We start from the raw sequence: 24,933 nt of genomic DNA on the forward strand, positions 1-24,933 counted from the left end.
GACAGATTTTATTTTCTTGGGCTCCAAAATCACTGTGGATGGTGACTGCAGCCATGAAATTAAAAGATGCTTGCTCCTTGGATGAAAAACTATGACAAACCTAGACAGCATATTAAAAAGCAGAGATGTCACTTTGCTGACAAAGGGCCATATGGTCAAAACTGTGTTTTTTCCAGTAGTCATGTATGGATGTGAGAGTTGGACCATAAAGAAGGCTGAGTGCCAAAGAATTGATGCTTTTGAACTGTGGTGCTGGAGAGGCCTCTTGAAAGTCCTTTGGAAAGCAAGGGGATCAAACCAGGAAATCCTAAAGGAAATCAACCCTGAATATTCACTGGAAGGACTGATGTTGAAGCTGAAGCTCCAATCCTTTGGCCACCTGGTGCAAAGAGCTGACTCATTGGAAAAGACCCTGATGCTGGGAAAGATTGAAGGCAGGAGGAGAAGGGGACGACAGAGGATGAGATGGTTGGATGGTGTCACTGACTCAATGGACATGAATTTGAGCAAACTCTGGGAGATAGTGAAGGACAGGGAAGTCTGGCATGCTTCAGTCCATGGGGTTGCAGGGAGTCGGACACGACTGAGTGATTGAACAGCAAAAACAGGTGATGATGGTGATGGTGATTTTGGTGATGGTGGTATAATAGCCTCTTTTAGTTCAGTGCCAGCTCTGGGCTGAACCATAAGCATACATACACAACTCAATAGTTCCCAAGTTTCTGACTTTACAGACGACCCTCAAGATTTTCCTATATCCACCCCCTCCCTAAACTCTTATTTACTTAAGGTATTTTGTCAAATAACACCCCTTTAAAAACCTAGATCAATTACTTTAAAATTGGGATTAAAAGACACTTACTCCTTGGAAGAAAAGTTATGACCAACCTAGACAGTATATTCAAAAGCAGAGACATTACTTTGCCAGCAAAGGTCTGTCTAGTCAAGGCTATGGTTTTTCCAGTGGTCATGTATGGATGTGAGAGTTGGACTGTGAAGAAGGCTGAGCGCCGAAGAATTGATGCTTCTGAACTGTGGTGTTGGAGAAGACTCTTGAGAGTCCCTTGGACTGCAAGGAGATCCAACCAGTCCATTCTGAAAGAGATCAGTCCTGGGTGTTCTTTGGAAGGAATGATGCTAAAGCTGAAACTCCAATACTTTGGCCACCTCATGCGAAGGGTTGACTCATTGGAAAAGACTCTGATGCTGGGAGGGATTGGGGCAGGAGGAGAAGGGGATGACAGAGGATGAGATGGCTGGATGGCATCACTGACTCGATGGATGTGAGTTTGAGTGAACTCCGGGAGTTGGTGATGGACAGGGAGGCCTGGCGTGCTGCGATTCATGGGGTCGAAAAGAGTTGGACACGACTGAGCGACTGAACTGAACTGAACTGAATACATAACATGGAATGTACCATCTTAATTTTTTTTTAGCCACACCTTGCAGCATGCAGGATCTTAGTTCCCCAACCTGGGATGGAAACTGTGCTCTCTGTATTGGGAGTGCAGACTCTTAACCCCTGGACCATGAGGAAAGTCCCTGTCTTAACCGTTTTTGAGCCTAGGCTCAGTGGCATCAGGTAGCTTCACATGTTGGGCAACCATCCCCACCATTCATCTCCAGGACTTTATCTTCCCAAACTGAAACTCTGTGCTCATTAAATACCCACTCCCCACCCCACCCCCAGCCCCTGGCCCCCACTTCCTGTCTCAATGGTTTGAGGTCCTCTAGGGACCTCCTGTGAGTAGGATCAGGCAGTATTTGTCCTTTTGTGACAGGCTTCTCTCGCTGAGCATCATATCCTCAGAGTTCATCCATATTGTAGCAGGTGTCAGAATCTTCTTCTTTTTTAACATTGAATAATATCCCTTTGCTTGGGTGGACCACATTTTGTTGAGCTATTCATCCACCAATGAAAACCCCAAACCAGTTACTTAAAAAACTCTTTATATTGGAATAATTGTACACTCACAAGAAGTTGCAAAAAGTGTACAGACAGATCTGTATCCTTCTATCATATTTCTCCAATTTCTCTTACCTGGGTTACATATTATATAATGTTACAATTTCAAAACCAAGTAACTTATGTCAGTGTGATTTGTAGACCTTATTCAGATGTCAACAGTTTGTCATTATTCATGTCTATGTGTCTATCATATCTGTCTATGCAGGTTTTTTTCACCTGTATAGATTTTTGTAACTACCGCAAGAATGATAAGGCTTCAGTAAGTTTATTTTTAAAAAGAAACTTTGTAAGAACTCTGCCATGAATGGAAAGTGGCTATGAGCAGCTAGAAGACAAACTTACTTTAAAATAAAGTAAATAATGTCTAGATGGTCTAGCTGGATACTGTTGCCTGCTGAAGGCAGGCAAACAGTACTTTGTGTTTATCAAACAAAGGGATTAAATGTTGAGGCATAAACATATATTAGCATCAACTGAGCCCCTCTTTTGTAACTATTGAGAATTGAAAAGAGTAAATAGATTTCTCGCCATACAGCTAAGTGAATGCAGGTCCACCTCACCAAAAAATGTTCTCCTTAAGGAAATGCTGTATCAGCTTATTAAATCTTCACAGAATCCCTAAGAGGGAAGTACTATTATTTCTCATCTCACAGGTGAGAAAACTGAGGCTCAAAGAAGTGAATTCACTTGCCCATGGTCACACAGCTTAGGAATGGGAGGAACTCAGAATTCAAACTCAAGTCTGTCTGACTCTCAAACCAGAGGTTTCCACAGCCCTGGAAAGTCAGGACTGGGAACCCCAGGCCTGGAACTCCACAGTCCCCTCCCATTCATTGGAAACTCAGACCCTCCAGGTATCTGCGGTCTTGTCTGCCCAAGAGAAATGGTTTCAATCCAGCCCAGTCTCCCATAGCCCAGACAGGAAGACTGGGACCCTCAAAGGAGGTCATATCACCAAAGGCCCCCGAGGGAGCTGAGTAGAGTCCATGGGGGCAGATGTGCAGCTCTTGGCCTGGATTTGGGAGGCTGCGATATGTAGCTTAAAGGCGGCATCTGGGTAGAAGCTTGGAGTCAGGAGCCTGCTTATGTGCACATCTTGGTGTCCTCACCTTGCATGCTCTATGCAAAGGACTGCCCTCTGCCTCACTTTGCCCATCTGTAAAGTGAGGATGGTGATCTAACATCACCAGTATTTAAAATTACTGTTCCAAGGAACAGTCTCCCTAACTCCCACTCCTAGGGAGCAGGGAAGGGAGGCCCCCTTTCCCACTCCCCCTTGCCCTCCCTGGATGGTGCCAGCCCCTCTGCTTATGCCCAGGGCAGCTGCCACCACCTCACAGGCAGGCTGTCCCTGGTGCAACCAGGGAGCCGTCCAGCAGGTTTTTCCTCCTCTTGACCTGCCTGCCGCAGGGTATTCCGCCATCCTTTCCCTGCCTTGGCTGGGCCTGTCCCTCTGTAGGTTCAGATGCTGCTCTCTGCCAGACGCAGCCAGCGGGCGGCAGGTGAGGTGTCGAGATGCCCAGCGTCTTCGCTTACCAGAGCTCCGAGGTGGACTGGTGTGAGCCCAACTTCCAGTACTCACAGCTGGTGGCCGAATTCTACAACACGGTGAGGGGCCGGGTGGGAGGGCTGGCAGGACAGAGTCTCAGCTAACAGGGGTTCAAGCCCCAGCTCTTCCACCTCCTTGCTGGGAAATCCTGCTCCAGTGGCCCGCCTCTCTGGGCCTCGGTTTGCTCATCTGTTAGGCAAGGCTTGCCTTGCTGGGTTTCATTCACTAGACTGTCTCTGTTTGGCATGAGCCTCGCAATAGTGACCTGAAAAAGAGTCCTCTCTGCCCTCCTGGAATGGAGGATACAGAGGCTACTCCAGGCATTCATAAGCCAGGGTGATGCTGCTGTAAAGGGAGGTGCAAAGGCAGCTTCAGAGAAGCCAAGAGGTGGCTTCTGAGCCAGTGGTGGAGGGGTGGATCAGGGAGGACTTCCTGGAGTAGGTGGTTATGTCTACTTTATTCTCAGCTATACTCTCAGCCCAGGGTGATTAAATCATCTCGGTTTACTGGGACAGTCTTGGTTTCAGCACCATAAGTCTTGTGTCAGGAGACCCTTCAGTTTCAGGTATAACAGGATGACTGGTCATCCTTTCCCCAGGCCTTGCTATGGGGGCACAGGAAAAGAGCTCAAAAATCCTGTGTCAATGGATGTGTCAATGGCAGTGGCATTTAACTGAAGCTTGAAAGATGTGCATGAGCAAAGACACGTGCAGCTATGCTGTCCTGTGCGGGCTGCTGGGGACATTTCCTGGAGTTCCCAGGATGGTGGGTAATGAGGAAACATCCTTTACTCTGTGCCCTGCACACAATACATGCTCAATAAATGATGAACATGCAATCTTGCACATAATGGCCTTTATTGAGCACTTACTGTGTGCCAGGCATCGTCCTAAATATTTTGCCTGAAAAACCCCATTTAATCTTCCCTGGGAATTAGGCACCACATATAAACATCCCCCAGAGGAGGGCATGGCAACCCACTCCAGTATTTTTGCCTGAAAAATCCCATGGACAGAAGATCCTGATGGGCTATAGTCCATGGGGTTGCAAAGAGTTGGACACGACTGAAGCAAATTAGCATGCATGCATAGTATATGGAGTTAGTTAATCCCATTTTCCAGGTGATGAAACAGGCATTCAGGGAGACTGAAGGATATGCCCAGGGTCACGCTGGTACTCAAATGTGGGATTTGAACTTGACACATCCAAGAGAGGCTTTGTTCTTGGAGAAGGGGAAGCTCAGTGCCACAATACCCAAGTTGCTCTGACTCTGTTACCTTTGACCTCAGCACTTTCCAAGCTGGAGCCTGAGAGTTTGAGAACCAAGGCATCCTTGCAGTTGCCCCAGCGTTTGAGATACTGGCCCTTCCTGGCCCTCAATGGCCTTTCCTTATAAAATGGGAGGGGGCTGAATATGCCAATGCCTAGAGGCAGAGAAGAGGGTTGGGGGTTCTGGAACCCTCCTCTCTGCATTCCACAGCAGTCCAGAAAGTTCCATCTCCAGCCCCACCCCACAGACGGCATGGAGAGAGGGCTGGCTCAGGTGTGGGCTGCATCCGGATTTGTGTGCTCTTGTGTAAAATTCCGCTCCATGCTATCCTTCTTCAACCTGTCTTTTTTTTTTGCTGTGCCCTTGGGCTTGCAGGATCTTAGATCCTGGACCAGAGGTTGAACCGTACCTATTTGCAGTGGAAGCACAGTCCTAACCACTGGGCCCTCAGCCCGTCTCTAAATATGGAAAATTGAATAGCTTGTAGGTAACTCGCCAAGGCTGTAGGTCTAAAAACCGATTCTGGTCATGACACATATTCCGACAGATTTCTACATCATCAGTATCCAATACCTGCCTTTCCAGATACTTATCAGACAGAAACAGAAGTGTCACCAGACAGTATTCACCTCGGACATCTTTTTTGTTTTTTTCTTTTTTGGCTGTGCAGCTTGTGGGATCCTAGCTGCCTGATCCAGGGATCGAAAGCGGGCCCTGGCAGTGAAAGTGCCAAGTCCTAACCACTGGACCACTAGGGAATTCCCTAGGATGTCTTTTATTCTACTCAAAAGGCTTTGGCAAATAGATCAGGGCATGGGGAAATCGAATCTGAGTTGTTATAGAAGAGACTTTCTCCTCCAACACACTTCCGAGTTCCCTAACCCCATCACTTTAGCTAATAAGGCGTATACTTCGGGGATCCACAAACTCCTTTTATATATACATAATTTTATGTATTATTTTTGGCTGTGGAGGCTTTTTAGTTGCGATGAGCAAGGACTACTTTCTAGTTGCGGTGCTCGAGCTTCTCATTGCAGTGGCTTCTCTCGTCGTGGAGCACGGACTCTAGGGCACATAGGCTTGAGTAGTTGTGGCTCATGGGCTCAGTAGTTGCTCCAGAGCACAGGCTCAGTAGTTGTGGTGCACAGGCTTAGTTGTTCTGCAGCATGTGGGGTCTTCCCAGATCAGGGATCCAATCCATGTCTCCTGTATTGGCAGGCGGATTCTTTACCCCTGACCCATCAGGGGAGCCCCCACAAACTCTTTTTGTGAAGACCAGATAGACAATGTTGTTTAGCTAAGTCATGTCCAACTCTTTGGCGACCCCATGGACTGCAGCCCACCAGGCTCCTCTGTGCATGAAATTTTCCAGGCAAGGATACTGGAGTGGGTTGCCATGCCCTCCTCCTGGGGATCTTCCTGACCCAGGGATCAAACCCAGGAATCAAATCCGTGTCTTCTGCATTGGCAGGCAGATTCTTTACCATCTGAGCTACCTGGAAAGCCCAAATAGACAGTAGATTTGGATTTTGGGGAGCCACATGATCTCTTTCAAAACTACTCAATTCTGCTCTTGTAGCTAGAAATCAGCCAAGATGATATGTAAACAGAAGAGCATGGCTGAATGCCAATAAAACTTTATTCGTGGACACCAAAATGTGAATTTCAAGTAATTGTCACGTGTCACAAGATGTTGTCCTTGTTTTAATTTTTGAAACCTTTTTTTTTTCCTGGGATGTTCCCCAACCAAGAATGGAACCCTTGCCACCTGCAATGGAATCTGAGTCCTAACCACTGGACCACCAGAGAATTCCCTTTTTGTGACCTTTTAAAATTGTAAACATCATTCTTAGCACATGGGCCATACAAAAGACAGTGGGCTGGATTTGACTCAGGGAGCTGTAGTCTGCTTCCTGTTCATATAAGAAGTTTTTCTTTTGTAAAGCCCAAATTGAAGACAATTTATTTTTTTCTTTTTGGCCTCTCAAATCAGGAGTTAAAAATGAGTTTGTTTTTTTTAATGAATGTGGGCACACTCACATTCTGTGGCCTCCTTCGAGCAAGTTGACAACTTGTGTCAAGATATCAATTTACAGGGACTTCTCTGGTGGTTCAGTAACTAAGACTCTGTGCCCCCAATGCAGGGGGCCCAGGTTCGATTCCTGGTCCAGGAACTAGATCCCACATGCCACAACTAAAAGTTCAAATGCTGCAACTAAGACCTGGTGCAGCCAAATAAATCAATATTTAAAAAAGACATCAATTTACAAATAAACTTTACCCCTGACCCTGCCATTGTACCTCTAGGAACTTTCACCAAAGAGACAATGCCTATGGCTGGCAAAGTCTGTGTATAATGTCACCTCTGAGACATTTGCAATGGCAATACATAAGTGAATAAAAAAGAAGCCATAGAAAATTCCCGGCAGTTTGGTGGTTAGGACTCTGCGCATTCACTGAAGAGTGAAGTGAAAGTGTTAGTTGCTCAGTGGTGTCAGACTCTTTGCGACCCCATGGACTGTAGCCTGCCAGACTCCTCTGTTCACGGGATTTCCCAAGCAAGAATACTGGAGTGGGTAGCCATTCCCTTCTCCAGAGGACCTTCCTGACCCAGGGATGGAACCGGGGTCTCCTGCATTGCAGGCAGATTCTTTACCATCTGAGTCACCAGGGAGGAGGACTTGGATTTAATGCCTGGTTGGAGAACTAAGATCCTGTAAACCGCACAGCCAAAAAAGAAAAAGAAACCATAACATTTTCACCAATCTGTGTAGTGCTGAATACATGTCAAAATACTAGGCAGCTATTTAAAAGCATGCTTTTGATCTAGGTATGTAAATGAAAGACGATGTAGAAGAAATAAATTTTTTTTAGTATTTATTTATTTCTGGTTGCATCAGATCTTAGTTGTGCCCATAGGCTCATAGCTCAGTAATCGCAGCACTTGATCTTAGTTGCCCTTAGTATGTGAGATCTTAGTTCCCCAACCAGGGATTGAACCTATGTCCCCTGCGTTGGAAGGTGGATTCTTAACCACTGGACCACCAGGAAAAGCCCATGAAAGAAAATTTTAAATCCATTCACATGGATTTCATCACAATCCATTTAGGAGTCATAACTTGTAATTGGAAAACAGTGCTCTCTGAAGAATCTTTTGCTTTCTTGTTGATCTGCTGGAAAGGAGCCGTGAGCCTGGAGTTGGTAGAGGCAGGGCCCAGCTCAACACAGTCAGGGTATAGAAGAAGGATGTGCTGGAGGACTCGGCTCAGGTTTCTGGAGGCTTCATGGAGGAGGGCACCTAGGAGTTGGGTTTTGAAGGAAGAATAGGAGCTCACCAAGGCTGGTAGGAGTCTAGGAAAGGGAGCAGAAGAGAAGAAAATGATGTGCTAAGTCTTAGAAGTAAAAGAGGGACAACCAGTTTGGGAAGGTGTGTCTCTGTGCCCAAAATATGGGGCCAGGTAAAGATGAAGGTTTTTTAAAAAATTAATTAACAAATTTTATTTTTGGCTGTGCTGGGTCTTCGTTGCTGCTCGGGGTCTTTCTCTGGTTGCAGTGAGCGGAGGCTACTCTCGTTGCTGTGTGCGTGTGAAGGCTTCTCATTGTGGTCGCTCTTCTTCTTGCTGGGCACAGGCGCTAGGGCACTCAGGCTTCAGCAGTTGTGGCCCATGGGGCTTAGTTGCTCTGTGGCATGTGGAATCTTTGCGGACCAGGGATCTAACCCATGTCCCCTGCATTGGCAGGTGGATTCTTACCCACTGAGCCACTGGGGGAATGCATAGATGAAGCTTTCAATACTGAGTTGGAGTGTTTGAAATTTTTCCTGTATTCATCGATTGGCTCATTATGCATTCAGCAAAAATGCTGTAAACCAACTTGTGCTGGGTGATTCCAGGTCCCAGAGAGGCTTAGGGCCCCCAGGCTGTGGAGGGGGTGGTTCAGAATTAAGAGTGGACTCCTCCCAACCCCATGGTTAGCTCATGACTAAGGGAGAAAGAGGGCTCCCGAAGTAATGGTGGGGAACCATGGGGTGGGGTGTGACACCTCCATTTGGTGGGTGGGGGAGGGAACCTCGATGCTTAAGGAATAAGTTAATGTTCTCTAAAGTGGATGGGTCAAAGGAAATAGCATATGCCAAGGTGTTGAGGTGAGAGACAAGAACTGGTAGCTGGAAGCCAGCACCTAGGCTGCCTGCCTGAGGGGGTGGGACGGAAGGTGAGGAAAGGGGCTGGTGAGGTTTCCAGAGACCAAGACAAGGCTGTCAGGCAGAGGAGTCCATGCGCCATTGTACGGGCACTGGGGAGCCATGGCAGACCTGGGAGCATGGGGGACTCCACACTGTGGGGGTGGCTGGGACACCTGATTGCGTTTCACAGTCTGGCCAGGAGTCTGGAAGTGTGGTGCAGCTGGAACACAGCGTGGTGGGAGGGATTGGAATAGGATGAGCGTGGTTCGTGGTGTGTGGGCCACCCCAGTCAGTGCCTGTTTGCTTTGGCTTGGTGGCCTCCTTCTGGGCTGCTGTTAAGTTGGGAGAGTTTCAAGTGGTGTAGGGAGGTGTTTCAAGGCTCCCCAACCCTGACTTTAACTCCCAGAGGCAGCTGTGCTGCTGAAATTTTTTCCCTGGGATCCTGCCAAAGTTTCAGAAGCTCTGCATCCCATCCTCCCTAGAAAACTCCCTCTCAGATGATCAGATCCAGAGCAGTGGGATGGCGTGCCTGCTGTGGGGAGCTGCATGGGCAGGTGGGAATGAGTAGGGCGAGTCTGGTGGGGGGTGGGTATTGAACTGACAGGGTGATAAGAGCCAGGAGGTTGTCAGCTGCAGTGCCCACACCTCCATCAGCTTCCTCACCTCCTCTTCAGACAAGCTTGGCATGGCTGGCCTCTGCAGTGTGCTAATAACTCCCATCTCTCTCTTCCCTGGATGCCTGTGACCCAGGCACAAGGCCTGCCCCTCTCTGAGCACCTGGCTGTGACTGACAGGTCCCATGAGCTCAAAACCACACCTCCTTCTTCTGCCTTTCTTCTCAACATTCACAGCAACAGCAATTTCTTTCCTTTTTTTTTTTTGCTTCATTGCACATCTTGCAGGATCATATTAATAGTTTCAGGGACCAGGGATTGAACCTGTGCCCGGCAGTGAACGCGCTGAGTCCTAACCACTGGACTGCCAGGGAATTCCCACAGCAACAGCAATTAATTCCAGAGCACCTCTGGTATGCCAGGCCCAACAGAAACTAAGGAGGGCATGGTTCCTGCCCTCAGGGAGAGCAGATGCCATGAATAGGATAATTGCACACCTGAAACTGACGAGAACGCCCCTGCTACATCCCGGGCCCAGACTCAGTAGGTCCCTCTGGATCTCTCTTCTCCTTCGCAGAAACAGGCATCGGTGACCCCCCCACCCCCCACCGCTGGCCTCCTAGAGCTGACGCCGGGGTAGATTAAATGACCCCTTTATTTCCCTCTTCATTCATCGGAAACTGATGGAACCAGGCACTGCTCCAGCTCCAGGGACACAGTGGTGATCAAAGCAGACAGAAATGCCTGCTGTCATGGGGCTGGAATGGGTCCTCCCCAGTGGCTCAGCAGGTAAAGGACCTGCCTGCAATTCAGGAGACAGAGGAGATATGGGTTCAGTCTCTGGGTGGGGAAGATCTCCTGGAGGAGGAAATGGCAACCCATTCCAGTATTCTTGCCTGGAGAATCCCTTGGACAGAGGAGCCTGGTGGGCTCCAGTCCAGGGGGTCACAGAGAGTTGGACACGACTGAGTGTGCACGCACGGGCAGTGGGGTTGGTGTCCTGGGAGATGGAAGCACTAAACGAGACTGAAGGGCATAGGATGCCAGGTTGTGGTATGTGCTAGGGAAGAAAAACTCATTCATTCATTCCTCCTATTCAGCAGATATTGACCAAGTGCATGCATGGTGCTCAGTCATGTCTGATTCTTTGGGACCCCGTGGACTGTAGCCCGCCAGGTTCCTCTGTCTGTGGACTTTTCCAGGCAAGAAGACTGGAGTGAGTTGCCATTTCCTACTTCAGAGGACTGAGTTCCTATGCAACAAGGGGGTTTCTGTGGGGCGCTGGGGCTTCCCAGGTGGCTCGGTGGGTAAGGAATCTGCCTGAAGTGCAGGAGATGCAACCTACTCCAGGGTTTTTGCCTGGTCAATCCAAGGGATATATATATAGATAGATAGATACACACACACAAAGAATATATTCACTTTCACTTTTCACTTTCATGCATTGGAGAAGGAAATGGCAACCCACTCCAGTGTTCTTGCCTGGAGAATCTCAGGGACGGGGGAGCCTGGTGGGCTGCCGTCTGTGGGGTCACACAGAATTGGACACGACTGAAGTGACTTAGCATAGCATAGCATAGCATAGCATATATGCCTCACTACTTGTGGGATCTTAGCTACCCCGCTAGGGATCAAACCCAGGGCCCCAGCAGTGAGAATGCAGAGTCCTAACCACTGGATCACCAAGGAAATCCTTTTCCATGTTCTTTCCCATTATGGTTTATTATAGGGTATTGAGTATGGATCCCTGTGCTGAAAATAGGACCTCGTTGTTTATTTTATGTTCAGTACTCTTGCCTGGAGAATCCCATGGACGGAGGAGCCTGGTAGGCTGCAGTCCATGGGGTGGCTAAGAGTCGGACACGACTGAGCGACTTCACTTTCACTTTTCACTTTCATGCATTGGAGAAGGAAATGGCAACCAGCTCCAGTGTTCTTGCCTGGAGAATCCCAGGGACGGTGGCGCCTGATGGGCTGCTGTCTCTGGGGTTGCACAGAGTCAGACACGACCGAAGCAACTTAGCAGCAGCAGCAGCAGCAGCAGCATGTATCTATTAATCTTACACTATAATTTATCCCTCCTGCCCCCCCAGCCATGTTTCTTGATTTAATTGATTCAACAAATTCTTCTGGAGTACCTACTGGGTGCCCAACTTTAAAGGCATTGGTGACACAGCTGAGGATAAAACAGGTGTTTTCTGTCTTCATGGAAGTCACAGTAGGTGAAGTCGTGCCTTGGAAAGAAGCATGTTTTTAAAAAATTTTTATTTATTTAGGCTGCTCTGGTCTTCATTGCTGCGCATGAGCTTTCTTTGGTGGTGATGAGCGGCGGGGGTGGGGGGCGTACTCTTCATCGTGGTGCACAGGTTTCTCGTTGCAGCGACTCCTCTTGTTACGGAGCACAGATTCTATAGCGTGGACTTCAGTAGTTGCGGCTCTGGGCTCAGTACTTGTGACTCGGACTTAGTTGCCCAGCGGCGTGTGGAATCCTCCCAGACCAGGGATCGAACCTGTGACCCCTGCATTGGGAGTGTAAGACTCTTAGCCACTGAACCACCAGGGAAGTCCCGGGGCTGTGGTTTTATCCCAGGATGGTGGGTAAATGAGAAAGGCTGAGATGAGGTGAGGCGTTAATTCAAGTCAATCTCCTTCCTTCCTCCCTCTCCTCCTTCCCTTCCCCCATCTCGCTCCCTTTCCTCCTTCCAGCCCTAAGGAATTCAGCCACATCCACTTACCAGATGCCGTGCCAGATTTTGATGATCCAAACAGCAAAGCATTCTAGAATAATAGCTGCCCCATGGCGCACTGCGCAAGCGCCAGGCACATGTACGCACTATTGACACGTATTCTTTTTTTAAAAAAGCCTTTATTTATTTGGCTGCATCAGGTCCTAGTTGCAGCATGCAGGATCTGTTAGTTGGGGCATGTGAACTCTTATTTGCCACATGTGGGATCTAGTTCCCTGACCAGGGATCATACCTGGGCCCCCTGCATTGGGAGTGCAGTCTTAGCCACAGGACCACCAGGGAATTCCCCTGACACATATTCTTTGCGTGTATTATTCTCCACAAAAATTTGCTGGGCACCTACTGCACTCCAGGCACTGTTCTAGACACTGGGGGCTGGCAGCAGTGAACAAAACTGCCCAAACCCCCTGGTCTTGCAGCACTCAGTTCTCCAGTCCTCACCGTGGCGCTCAGAGATAGGGCCTGTGGGTTTTTTCTTAACACTTTTTTATTTTTGGCCGCACAGGGTCTTCGTTGCTGCTCCGGCTTTGTCTAGTTGTGACAAGTGGGGCCACTCTCTCGTTGCAGTGTGCCGGCATCTCATTGCAATGGCTGCTCTTACGGCAGAGCAACTGGCTCTAGGCGGTGTGGGTTCAGTAGCTGTGGCCCACGAGTCGAGTTGCTTCTTAGCATGTGGGATCTTCCTGGACCAGGGATTGAACCCCTGTACTGATAGGCAGATTCTTAACCACTGGACTACCAGGGAAACCCCAAGGCCTACATTTTATAGAGGAGGAAAATGAGGCACAGAATAACCCCCAAACTCTGACTGGATACCTGGTAAAAGGGAGGGACTTTGAGGGTTTTTTATTTCTTTTTTTGGCCATGCCATGTGGAATGCAGAATCTTAGTTCCCTGCCCAGGAATCAAACCCATGCCCCTTACAGTGGAAGTGTGGCATTTTAACTACTGGACCACTAGAGAAGTCCCAGGGACTTTGTTTCAGACACTGGCGATATTCTTGAAGGGAGGGTTCCCTGATGGCCCAGATGGTAAAACAAAAAAAATCCACCTGCTAATGCAAGAGGCTGGAGAAGACTCTTGAGAGTCCCTTGGACTGCAGAATCAAACCAGTCAATCCTAAAGGAAATCAACCCTGAATATTCATTGGAAGGATTGATGCTGAAGCTCCAATACTTTGGGCACCTGATGTGAAGAGCCAACTCATTGGAAAAGACCCTGATGCTGGGAAAGAGTGAAGGCAAGAGGAAAAGGGGGCTGACAGAGGATGAGATGGTTGGATGGCATTACCAACTCAATCGACATGAGTTAGAGCAAATTCTGGGAGATAGTGAAGGACAGGGGAGCCTGGCCTGCTGCAGTCCATGGGGTCGAAGAAAGTCAGACACAACTTAGTGACTGAACAACAACAACAACAGTGTCCTTGAGCACACAGACAGTACTGAAGGGGTGGATGATTGTTGACTGAATGAATGAGTGAGTGAATGACTGAACTGAGGTGAAGTCACCTTCCGGGGCCGCGTCGCAAGCAGTCCAGCTCATGCGCGTGAGAGCTCAGGACTGGCGGTAATCTCGGGCGGGTGCCTCGCCCAACTCTTGGAGTCTGGGTGGGGCCAGTGATTGGGAAACTTGGGCTCTGATTCTATCAGAGACTCCGAAGCCACTTGGAGCTTATTAGTTACAGGCACTGCCTGTCACTGAGTCCTCATTCTACACACTCAAGGGCCCCTACCTTCATTATGTAGGCAGCTGAGCTTGGAGTATCTGTACCAATAATAAGCCTGCTATTATTATCTCCTTCAACAATAACAAGAGCAGCAGCAGCCTTTACTATTTCTTGAGCTGAAACCATGTCCCCAGCAAGGTAGCTTTTCAATGCCTGGCCTCATGCACCCATTATCCCTTGCCAACAGCCTTCGTGGTAGCATCGTTGTTGTTCTTGTCCAGTCACTCATTGTGTCCAAATCTTTGTGACCCCATGTACTGCAGCACACCAGGCTCCTCTGTCCTTCACCATCTCCTGGAGCTTGCTCAAACACATGTCCATTGAGTCAGTGATGCCATCCAACCATCTCATCCTCTGTTGTCCCCTTCTCATCCTGCCTTCAGTCTTTCCCAGCATTAGGGTTTTTTCCAATGAGTCAGCTCTTTGCATCAGGTGGCTAAAGTATTGGAGCTTCCGCTTTCATAGAAGTCCTTCCAATAAATATTCAGGGTTGATTTCCTTTAGGATTGACTCGTTTGATCTCCTTGCAGTCCAAGAGACTCTCAAGAGTTTTCTCCAACACCACAGTTCAAAAGCATCAGTTCTTCAGCACTCAGCCTTCTTTATGGTCCAACCCTCACATCTGTACATGGAAAGACTACTGGAAAAACCATAGCTTTGACTATTTGGACCTTTGTCAGCAAAGTAAGTCTCTGCTTTTAATACACTGTCTAGGTTTACAGTACAATAGGAGAGGATCATCAAAACCTAGACAGCATTAATGGTGCATGAATTTTACTTTTGCATGAAAGGGGGACTCAGAGAAATTAGATGACATATCCAGGAAACAGGGGAGCCCCCCTTTAGTCATCACCACACATCTAGTCCTCTTGTTTTTCTTTAAATTTTTAAAACATTTTTTATTTGTTTGGCTGCACTGGGTCTTAGTTGCGTTTTGTGAGATCTTTAGCTGTGGCATGTGGGATCGAGTTCCCTGATCAAGGGTGGAACCCGGGCCCCCAGCATTGGGAGTGTAGACTCTTAGCCACTGGACCACGAGGAACTCCCATCCTATCTTTCAAAGCACCGGGTAAAAGCAAACTTCAGAGGTGTGCAACCTTGGAGACATCACTCTACGTCTCTGAGACCTGGGTTCCACATTGCCAAACAGGAGCTAGAAAGCCTGGCCTTGATGGGTGTGTGAGGATTAAGAACAACCTGTAAAGTCACGTGCTCAAAAGATTAGAAAGTAACTAGAAAGTAATTAGGAAGTTATAGCACCTTCTATTCAGAACTTTCTAGATGCAGGACCCTCTGCCAAGTATTTTTTAAAATTCACTACTTTTTTTGACTGAGCTGGGTCTTTGTTGCGGTGCCCAGGCCTTCTCTAGATGTGGCATGTGCGGGCATCTCTTTTTGGGAGCATGGGCTCTAGGTATGTGGGCTCAGTTAAGTTGGTGCCGCTCAGGCTTAGTTGCCCCTCAGCATGTGGGATCTTCAAGGACCAGGGATTGAACCCATGTCCTCTGCACTGGCAGGTGGATTCTTAATCACTGGGCCACCAGGGACATCCTTGCCAAGTGTTTTCCTATGTGTGACAGGTAAATCCATTTGAACTGTTTTGAGAGCCAGTCAATAGGAGATCACTCTCCTCTTTCACCTTCATTAAGAAACTGTTTAGGGATTCCCTGGTGGCTCAGTGGTGAAGGATTCCCTTGCCAGTGCAGGAGACACAGGTTCAATCCCTGATCTGGGAAGATCCCACACGCCTGGGAGCAGTTGAGACAGTGAGCCACAACTGTTGAGCCTGTGCTCTAGACCCTGGAAGCCTACACACCACAACTACTGAAGCCCGAGCTTGGAGCCCTTGCTTTGCAACAAGACAAGCCACTGCAGTGAGAAGCCCAGGCACCACAACTAGAGAAAGAGCCCAGAAGCAGCAGCAAAGATCCAGCACAGCCATAAATAAATACATAATTTTTTTTATAAAAAAGAAGCTGTTTAGTTCCTCTTCAGTTTTTGGTATCAGAATGGTATTATGTGCATATCTGAGGTTGTTGCTGCTTCTCCCATCAGTCTTGATTCCAGCTTGTGATTCGTCCAGCCCCGCATTTTGCATGGTGAAATCTGCATAGAGGTTAAATAAGCAGGGTGACAATATACAGTCTTGTCATACTCCTTTCCCAATTTTGAACCAGTCAGTTGTTCCATGTAAGGTTGTGACTGTTGCTTCTTGACCCACATACAGGTTTCTCAGGAGACAGGTAAAGTGGTCTGGTATTCCCACCTCTTTAAGAATTTTTGCATTTGTTGTGATCCACACAAAGGCTTTTGCATAGTCAGTGAAGCAGAAGTAGATTTTTTTTGGTATTCCCTTGCTTTCTCTGTGATCCAACAGGTGTTGGCAATTTGATCTCTGATTCCTCTGCCTCTTCTAAACCTAACGTGTACATGTGGAAGTTCTAGGTTCATGTATTGCTGAAACCTAGCTCAAAGGATTTTGGGCATAACCTTGCTAGCATGTGAAATGAGTGCAATTGTACAGTTGTTTAAACATTCTTTGGCATTGCCCTTCTTTGGGATTGGAATGAAAATTGACCTTTTCCAGTCCTGTGGCCACTGCTGAGTTTTCCAAATTTGCTGACATACTGAGTGCAGCACTTTAACACCAGCATATTTTAGGATTTAAAATAGCTCACCTGGAGTTCCATCACCGCTACTAGCTTCGTTCATAGTAATGCTTCCTAAGGCCCACTTGCTTCACACTGTAGGGTGTTTGACTCCACGCCATCGTGGTTATCTGGGTCATTCAGTAAGACTTTTTTGTACTGTATTCTGGCTCCTGAGGTTATAAGGGAGAAGGTGGAAGCCACAATCCCTATTCTCAAGACTAGATGTAGCAGGAGACCCAGATAGTTCTAGAACAGCAAGACCAGGGTCAGAAATATGGGACTGCATGAGACACAAAGGAAGACCACCCTGACCCTGCCCTGTAAGCTTAGGAAGGCTTTAGGAAGAAAGCAATCCCCAGGCTAAATGCACAGTAGTTGGGCTGGCAAAGAGGGCTACATGGGAATGAGAGCCTTACAGGCAGTGGGAAGAGTCTGTGCAAACTCAAGGAGGTAAGAAGTAAAGTAAGACTCCTTTGGAGGAGCTGAGTTATTCTTTCCACCCAGACTGTATTGTTGAAGGTGGGGAAAGGTAGTTACAGAGGGAATGTGTAAGCCAAGTTAAAGAATCTGGATTTGATGTATGGGAATCACAGATGTGTTCTAAGTGGAGGCTTAAGAATTTGGGAGGCTGGATGGCTCAGTATCTTCAGGCACGCTTGGTTTCCCTAAGGGCTTGCATGTGGCTGAAGATGGAGGGGACGTCAGATTTGTGTGGGGTTTTTGCCCATTCAGTATCCATGGCTCCATTTCCCTTTCATCAGCTACCTGGTTATGGTCTTGGTGGGATGGTCACTCAAAGTAGTCTCCTCCAAGGATCAGATGTGGCCCAGGCTACACTCTCCAGACTTTTTTTTTTTAATTCGGCTATGTCAGGTCTTAGTGGTAGCACGTGGGATCTCCTGTTGCAGCTCATGGACTCTGCGGCTGTGACACATGGGCTCAGTGGTTGTGGCGCGTGGGCTTAGTTGCTGTGTGGCACATGGGATCTTAGTTTCCCAATCAGGAACTGAACCTGCTTCCCCTGCATTGCAAGGTGGATTCTTAACCACTGGACCGCCAGGGACATCCCCACTCTCTGGAATTTGAAGTTTGGGCCTGCACAGAAGGACTGAATACAGTTGTTTTCATTCGTACCCAATATTGCCCCCTGGAGAGATTGTCTATTAAAGGGCCAAAGCTATTCCTGGTTCTGGTTTTCTTGTTCTCTGCAATTCCTTTCATTACCGAGCTCCTTGTAATAAATGAATGAAAGAACAAATACATGAATAAATAATTTGGTCAATTAAATAAGTAACCACACACGTGCACACACACACAGTTTATATTTATAGTTTAAGTTCATCAGAATCACTTTCTGTTGCTTGCTACGAAAGAACCCTAGCTAATATACCACTGCTGCTGGATTCATGGGGCTCAGCCTGTAGAGAGCTACCTTACCACTCCTGGGCATATATCTGGAAAAGATAAAAACACTAATTAAAGATGCATGCACCTCTGTGTTCATAGCAGCATTGTTACAATGGCCAAGACATGGAGACAACCTAAATGTCCTTTGATGACTGCGTAAAGAAGATGTGGAACATATATACAATGGAGTACTACTCAGCCATAAAAACAAATGAAACAGGACTTCCTGGTGGTCTAGTGGTTAAGAGTCTGCCTGCCAATGCAGGGGATGTGGGTTCGACCCCAGATCAGGGAACTAAGATCCCTCATGCCATGGCACAGCTAAGCCCATGTGCTGCAGCTACTAAAGTCCCCACACACCTAGAGCCTGTGCTCAGCAACAAGAGAAGCCACTGCAACGAGCAGCTTGTGCACTGTATTGAAGAGCAGCCTCTATTCACCGCAACTAGCCCCCATTGCACACAGCATTGGAGACCCAGCACAGCCATAAATAAATAAAATTTTAAAAAAGAATGAAACTTTGCCATTTTCAGCAACATGGATGGACCTAGAGATTATCATACTAAGTGAAGTAAGTCAGACAGAGACAAATATCATGATGTCACTTACATGTGGAATCTAAAAAATAATACAAATGAATTTATTTACAAAACACTCACAAAGAAAACAAATTTATGGTTACCAAAGAGGATGGATACACCAGGAGCTTGGGGTTAACAGATACAAACTACTCCTATATAAAATAGATCAATAAAGACCTACTGTATAGCACAGGAAATCACATTCAGAATTTTGTAATTACCTATAATAGAAAAGAATCTGAAAAAGAACAAATATATGTATAATTGAATCACTTTGCTGTACACCTGAATTTAACACAACATTGTAAATCAGCTATACTTCAATTAAAAAAAAAAAAACTAGCTTAAGCAAAAACAAAAACAAAGAAACAAACAAGAGGGGGAAAGAGAGAATATTGGAAAGATAGTGAGATGTGTTAAAAAATGGAAAGATGAGTTGTTTTAGGAAGGCTGGGACCCACAGTAGGTCTGCAGGATTCAGCAGATGTGCAAATACTGTCCTCAAGCATTCGCTTTTTTTTTTTTCCTCAGCCTTGTCTTCTCATGGGTGGCAAAATAGTTGTCACATCTCAAGTATCATAACAATATCCCAGAGCCTCTGTAGAGAGTTGTCAATGATGCAACTCCATCTTGGTGACTCCCAGGCTTTGTGCCTGCTCCAAGTTTCAGATTCCTAAAGGAGAAAGTCTGGTATCCTGCTTTGGCAGGGGTATCTATTCCAGTGGGTAGGGTTTCGTGATATAGACAGGGCAAGTTGGGGGTGGGGCGATCTCTGTGTTCTAGGGGAGCTTCTGTGAACTGGGTGGCCCTCCTGGAGATGTGTTTGACCTTGTCCGTTGATAAACATCAGAGACTTTGACATGGAAAACAAGGACGTAGGTGGGACCATGCGCTGGGAAACCAGTTTGCCAAGGCTGGGTTCTTAAATGGTGACCTTTGGGCTGATCCATCATTGTCCCAGGAGAGCTTTGGGTTCTCCTGGAATCAGGAGGGCTCCTGTCTTGGGAACCTGTACAGGTGACCAGGACCTAGGCTATAGATGTTGACCTTGTATCAGGTGAATGATTTTCCCCATACCCACCACTGTGCTCTGTTTTTTTTTTTTTTTTTAATTTGGCTGCTTCAGGTCTTAGTTTCAGCATGAGGAATCTTTAGCTGTGGCAAATGGAATCTAGTTCCCTGACCAAGGATAGAACTCGGACCCCCTACATTGGGAACTCAGAGTCTTAGCCACTGGACCACTAGAGAAGTCCCTGCTCCCTGTATTTCTTTTCTTTTTTAGTACTTATTTATTTGGCTGAGTTGAGTTTTAGTCACAGTCTTAGTTCTGGCATGCAGGATCTTTTGTTGAAGCACATGGACTCTCTAGTTGTGGTGTGCAGGCTCAGTAGATGTGGGGGCTTAACTGCATATGGGATTTGAGTTCCTTGACTAGGAATTGAACCTATGTCCCCTGCATTGCAAGTGAAAAGTATTAATTGCTCAGTCCTGTCTGATTCTTTCACAACTCCATGGACTGTAGCCTGACAGGTTCCTCTGTCCATGGAATTCTCCAGGCCAGAATACTGGAGTGGGTAGCCATTCCCTTCTCCAGGGGATCTTCCCAACCCAGGGATTGAACCCAGGTCTCCTGTATTGCAGACAGATTTACCAAGGAAACCCCCTGCATTGCAAGGTGGATTCTTAAGCACTGGACTGCCAGGCAAGTCCCTTCAGGCTATTTTTTAGAAGTGAGTCACTAGGCCAAGGCCAGTTCATGACCACTATGTTTGCATTTCAGTCCATAGGAAGTAGAGAGCAAGCCTCAAGAACTTGCAAGCAGGCAAGCTTCTCAAGAACTGACCTGGAAGTTATATTGATAGATTCATTTACAGCCCTGTCCTGTGGGCTAGAGCAGGTCACAAGGCCACAGTGAGCTGCAAGGAAGGCTGGGGAATGTAGTCTTGAGTTGAGTAGTTGAATGCCCAGCTCAAACTTGGGGGACACTGTTGCCAAAAGGAAAATGTAAGTAGATAGTCTTCACCATGTGCATTGAATGAATTAAGGAGCCCACAGAGTAATGGATGGAGTAATGGATCTACCAATGAGTGGTTGACTGGTCCGCTGGAAGATGGATAGACCCTGGGTCGGTTCACTGCCTGAGAGACGGCTGCTGACCAGATGGATAATGACTGAGGGTGACCGAGCTCAGCCTCCTCTGTCTGACAGCCCCTCACTATGCTTTCCCCTCCTTCTCCAGTTCAGCAATGTCACCTTCTTCATCTTTGGGCCCCTCATGACATTTCTGATGCGCCCATACATCCAGCAACGCTCCCGCTACCTTTACGTGCTGTTCGTTCTCTTCACAGTCACAGGTAGGTGGGGACATTGGGACAGGGTGGGGGGCAAGAGGGACAACACCCTTGATCACCTGCCTTTGTCTCTCCCTCCAGGACTGTTCTCCATGTACTTTCACATGACGCTCAGCTTCCTGGGCCAGATGCTGGATGAGATCGCTATCCTGTGGCTGCTGGCCAGCGGCTACAGCATATGGTTGCCCCGCTGCTATTTCCCCGCCTTTCTAGGGCAGAACAGGTTGGGCAGGGGCGGGCCCTCTGTCAATCCTACTGGAGCCCACCTATCCTTCAGACCCTTTGGAATCCCTCCCCTCAACACACCAGGACTTTTTCCTGACCCTGCCTGACCTATCCGGACTTTCAGGCACCCTCCTTCTGAGCATACTTGGGACCCTGGAAGTCCTCCCCTGGTTGTTGTTCAGTCACTCAGTCATTTCTGACTCTTTGTGACCCCATGGACTGCAGCCCCCCAGGCTTCCCTGACTTTCACCATCTCCTGGGGTTTGCTCAGACTCACGTCCTTTGAATTGGTGATGCCATCCAACCATCTCGTCCTCTGTTGTCCCCTTACCCACCTGCTTATTCTTCCTTTTATCCCACCTGGAGAGTTGAGACCTTCTCCAGAGCCTTTCTGAGCCTACTTTGGGGTCCCAGGCGAGTGCGTGCTCAGTTGTGTCTGACTCTTTGCGACCCTATGGACTGTAGTCCACCAGGTTCCTCTGTCCATGGGGTTCTCCAGGCAAGAACACTGGAGTGGGTTGCCATTTTCTTCTCCAAAGCATCCCAGGACCCCATGCCTAAGCTTACCTGGGGCCCAAGACCTCTTCCCTGAGTCTGTCACCTGGTCTCTCTGGCGTCTTTCGTTGGATCCTCTTGGGTCCCCTTTTTGTTGACTTGAGACCCATCTGAATCTCTCTCCTGACCCTATCTGACCCACTTGAGCCTTCCAGGCTGTTGCTGCTCTTTAGTCACTCAGTCGTGTCCAATTCTTTGTGACCTCATGGACTGTAGCCCGCCAGGCTCCTCTGCCCATGGGATTCTCTGGGCAAGAATACTGGAGTGGGTTGCCATTTCCTTCTCCAGGGGATATTCCTGAACCAGGGATGGAACCCGGGTCTCCTGCATTGGCAGGTGGGTTCTTTACCACTGAGCCACTGGGGAAGCTCAAGCCTTCAGGACTTCTCTCCTAATAGTTTCTGGGACCCCTGGTGCTCCTTCCTTAATCCCACCTGGCTCACCTGAGACTCTTGCCTGAATTTACCTGGGCCTTGGGACCCTCATCTGACCTTTTTGACTGAGCCCACCTGGGAGTCTTAAGACCGTCTTCTGAGCTCAGTGGGACTTCTCAGAACCCCTTCCCTTTTCTCATCCATCTCAGCCATGAGATTTCCGTGTGACTACCCAAACCCCACAGGAATACCCCTCAACCACCCTCCCCCTGTCTGCCCCTGCCACAGCTGAGCCCTTCTCTTCCTCCAGGTCTCGGTACAGCTCACTGATCATCATCATCAGCCTGGTCAGTACCTTCCTGTCCTTCCTGAGGCCCACGATCAACGCATATGCCCTAAACGCCATTGGCTTGCACATTATCTACATCGTGGTCCAGGAGTATAAGAAGTGGGTGTGACTGCAGGTGCCCAGAGAGGTGGCACCCCTTTCTCTTCCAAGAACCACACCCCCCCCCAAAGAAAAACCTCACCATGTTCCCTTCCCCAGAATCATTCACCAGCTAGGGGCAGGACCAGGATTTGAAACCTAAGGCAGAGTTTGTCCTTCTTCTCTGAAAACTGCCAAATACACATACAAGTGGAGAGCATTGTATCATAAATCTCCATGTGCCCACTAACCAGCCCCAACAGCATGTTACCAACCTGTGTTCCTTTTTTCTTCTTCTTGGCCACATGGCATGTAGGATCTTAGTTCCCCAGCTAAGAATGGAACCTGCACCCCTTGCATTGGAAGCTCAGAGTCCTAACCACTGGGCAACCAGGGAAGTCCCCAACCTGCATTCTCTAACCCCCTAGATTTCATATAATGTCACCCATTAATTGTTCAGGGTTTCACTCTCCTGATAAAAAAATTATCATTTTTAACCCATGCTAGGTCTTGGCAGGCTAGAGAAGGAACTCCCAAATGGGGCCATTTAAAGAGAGTTATATAAAAGGGTTGCTTACAAAGGAGAGGGCAGACTGTGGGAACATCACTAGAGATCATTTAGAATCCCTCCGTTAGTACCAGTGGGACTCCATGCTCATCAGGAGACCTGGGATGGGGAGTGATGGAAAGGAATGATTGCAAGAATCTGGAAGGAGAGAGGTAGCAGAGAGAGTCTTCTTGGCCAGAGCTGTGACCTCCAGTTGTTGGTTACAGTCCTACCTGAGCCAATCCCAGAGGGAGGTTGTGTGGGCTTCCAATTGGGTAAGTCAATGATTTCCAGTTGGGTTGGCCAACAGTTTCCAGTTGGGATGGCCAATGGTTTTCATTTGGGTTGGCCAATGGCTTCCAGTTGGGTAGGTCAATGGTTTCCAGTTGGGTTGACCAATGGGGAGCCCCAGCAAGGAATCAAATGGTGGAGGAAGGGTATTATTGGAATATTTATTTCCAGGTCCACATAACTCAGCTCCCCCACCCCATACCCAGCCAGCCCTTGAGGCTCAGGGCTGGGTGGAAAAAGGTAGCACAGGATCTAGAGAGGTGAATGGAAGATGCTTCCTTAGAATAGCATCTAAAAATAATACCCAGTTTGCACTGACCTTTCCTCAGTTTCCCAAAGACGTCTTCTTGTGCTTGGTCTTGTTTAAATCAGAAGACAAACGCAGTCCCTCAGGTCTTCCTTCTTTTATAGCAGTCCTTTCCTCCCTCCCTCTTTCTTCATGCCTCTGGTTTGATAACAGAAGCTCAAAGATTTGTCCTGTAGTACATCCTGAATTTTGGATTTGGCCAACTGCTTCCTGTGGTGTCTTCCAACCTGATTCCTTTTTTTCCCTCTGTAAATTAATAGATCTAGTTTTAGCTTTAACTTTTTTTTCACTTCATGTGTGGCACTGGGTGTCATTTGTTCCAGCCCATTAAGACCTCATGATGAGTGGTCGTCCTACATTTAGTGCCATTTTGTTTGATCTGTGGATTCAGATGGTGTCATCCAGATCCCTCATTATAAAGTTTTCTACAGCCCTTTCCCCTAATGATTTCAGCAGCCATTTCATGCTGTCTCCACCCGTGGTCTCCTTAGAGGGTGCAAAAGTGTGATTTTCAGATTCTATTATTCCTTCTGCATTAATTATCTGGAGTCCATTCATCCAGACAGAAGAATGTTTGCTCATCAATCTTGAAATACAGTTTGGACAGGAAAGACAGGATAGGGCGTTAATTCTTTCCCTTTTAAAAATTAATTTCCAGAGCAACAAGTTGGTGCCTTAGCCATCTCTGGTAAGGACCCATGAGAGTTTTTTTTAAAGCATTATGAACTCATGGACATTTATCTCTGAAGTGTTTCAATCCATTGCAGTCACTATGCTATATTTTTAACTTTTTATTTTGAAATAATTACAGGCTCAGAGCAAGCTGCAAAAATAGTACACAGAGTCCTGTGTACCCTTCACCCAGATTCTCCCCACCTCCCCCAGAGGCAGCATCTTGTGTAATTACGTGTGTGTGTGCATGCTAAATCACTCAGTCATGTCCGACTCTCTGCGACCCCACGGGCTATAGCCCACCAGATTCCTCTGTCCATGGAATTCTCCCAGGCAAGAATACTGAAGTGGGTTGCCGTTTCCTTCTCCAGGCAATCTTCCCAACTCAGGGACTGAACCTGTGTCTCCTGCATTGGCAGGCAGATTCTTTACCATCTGTACTCAAATTTTACCAATTCTTAGGTGTGGTTTTGTTTTGTTTTGGTGT

The 24,933-nt window shown here is 47.6% G+C and overlaps 1 protein-coding gene across 3 annotated transcripts in view; it reads left to right on the top strand.

The window, feature by feature from the left end:
- ACER1 (alkaline ceramidase 1) overlaps window positions 1–24,933 on the top strand; it is a 57,275-nt gene that overhangs the window by 27,040 nt on the left and 5,302 nt on the right. The window contains exons 1-4 of one of the 3 annotated variants that reach the window (NM_001434959.1): window positions 3,415–3,577; window positions 20,937–21,051; window positions 21,130–21,271; window positions 22,513–22,650. In NM_001434959.1, coding sequence (NP_001421888.1) covers window positions 3,485–3,577; window positions 20,937–21,051; window positions 21,130–21,271; window positions 22,513–22,650 — 488 coding nt within the window. In that variant the 5' untranslated portion in view covers window positions 3,415–3,484. Of the gene's footprint in view, window positions 1–3,414; window positions 3,578–20,936; window positions 21,052–21,129; window positions 21,272–22,512; window positions 22,651–24,933 lie in introns of those variants that run through there. The other 2 variants (XM_010806925.4, XM_010806926.4) reach the window with 2 other exon arrangements.

Source organism: Bos taurus, chromosome 7 (genome assembly GCF_002263795.3).
Source record: "Bos taurus isolate L1 Dominette 01449 registration number 42190680 breed Hereford chromosome 7, ARS-UCD2.0, whole genome shotgun sequence".
Lineage (NCBI taxonomy): Eukaryota > Metazoa > Chordata > Mammalia > Artiodactyla > Bovidae > Bos > Bos taurus.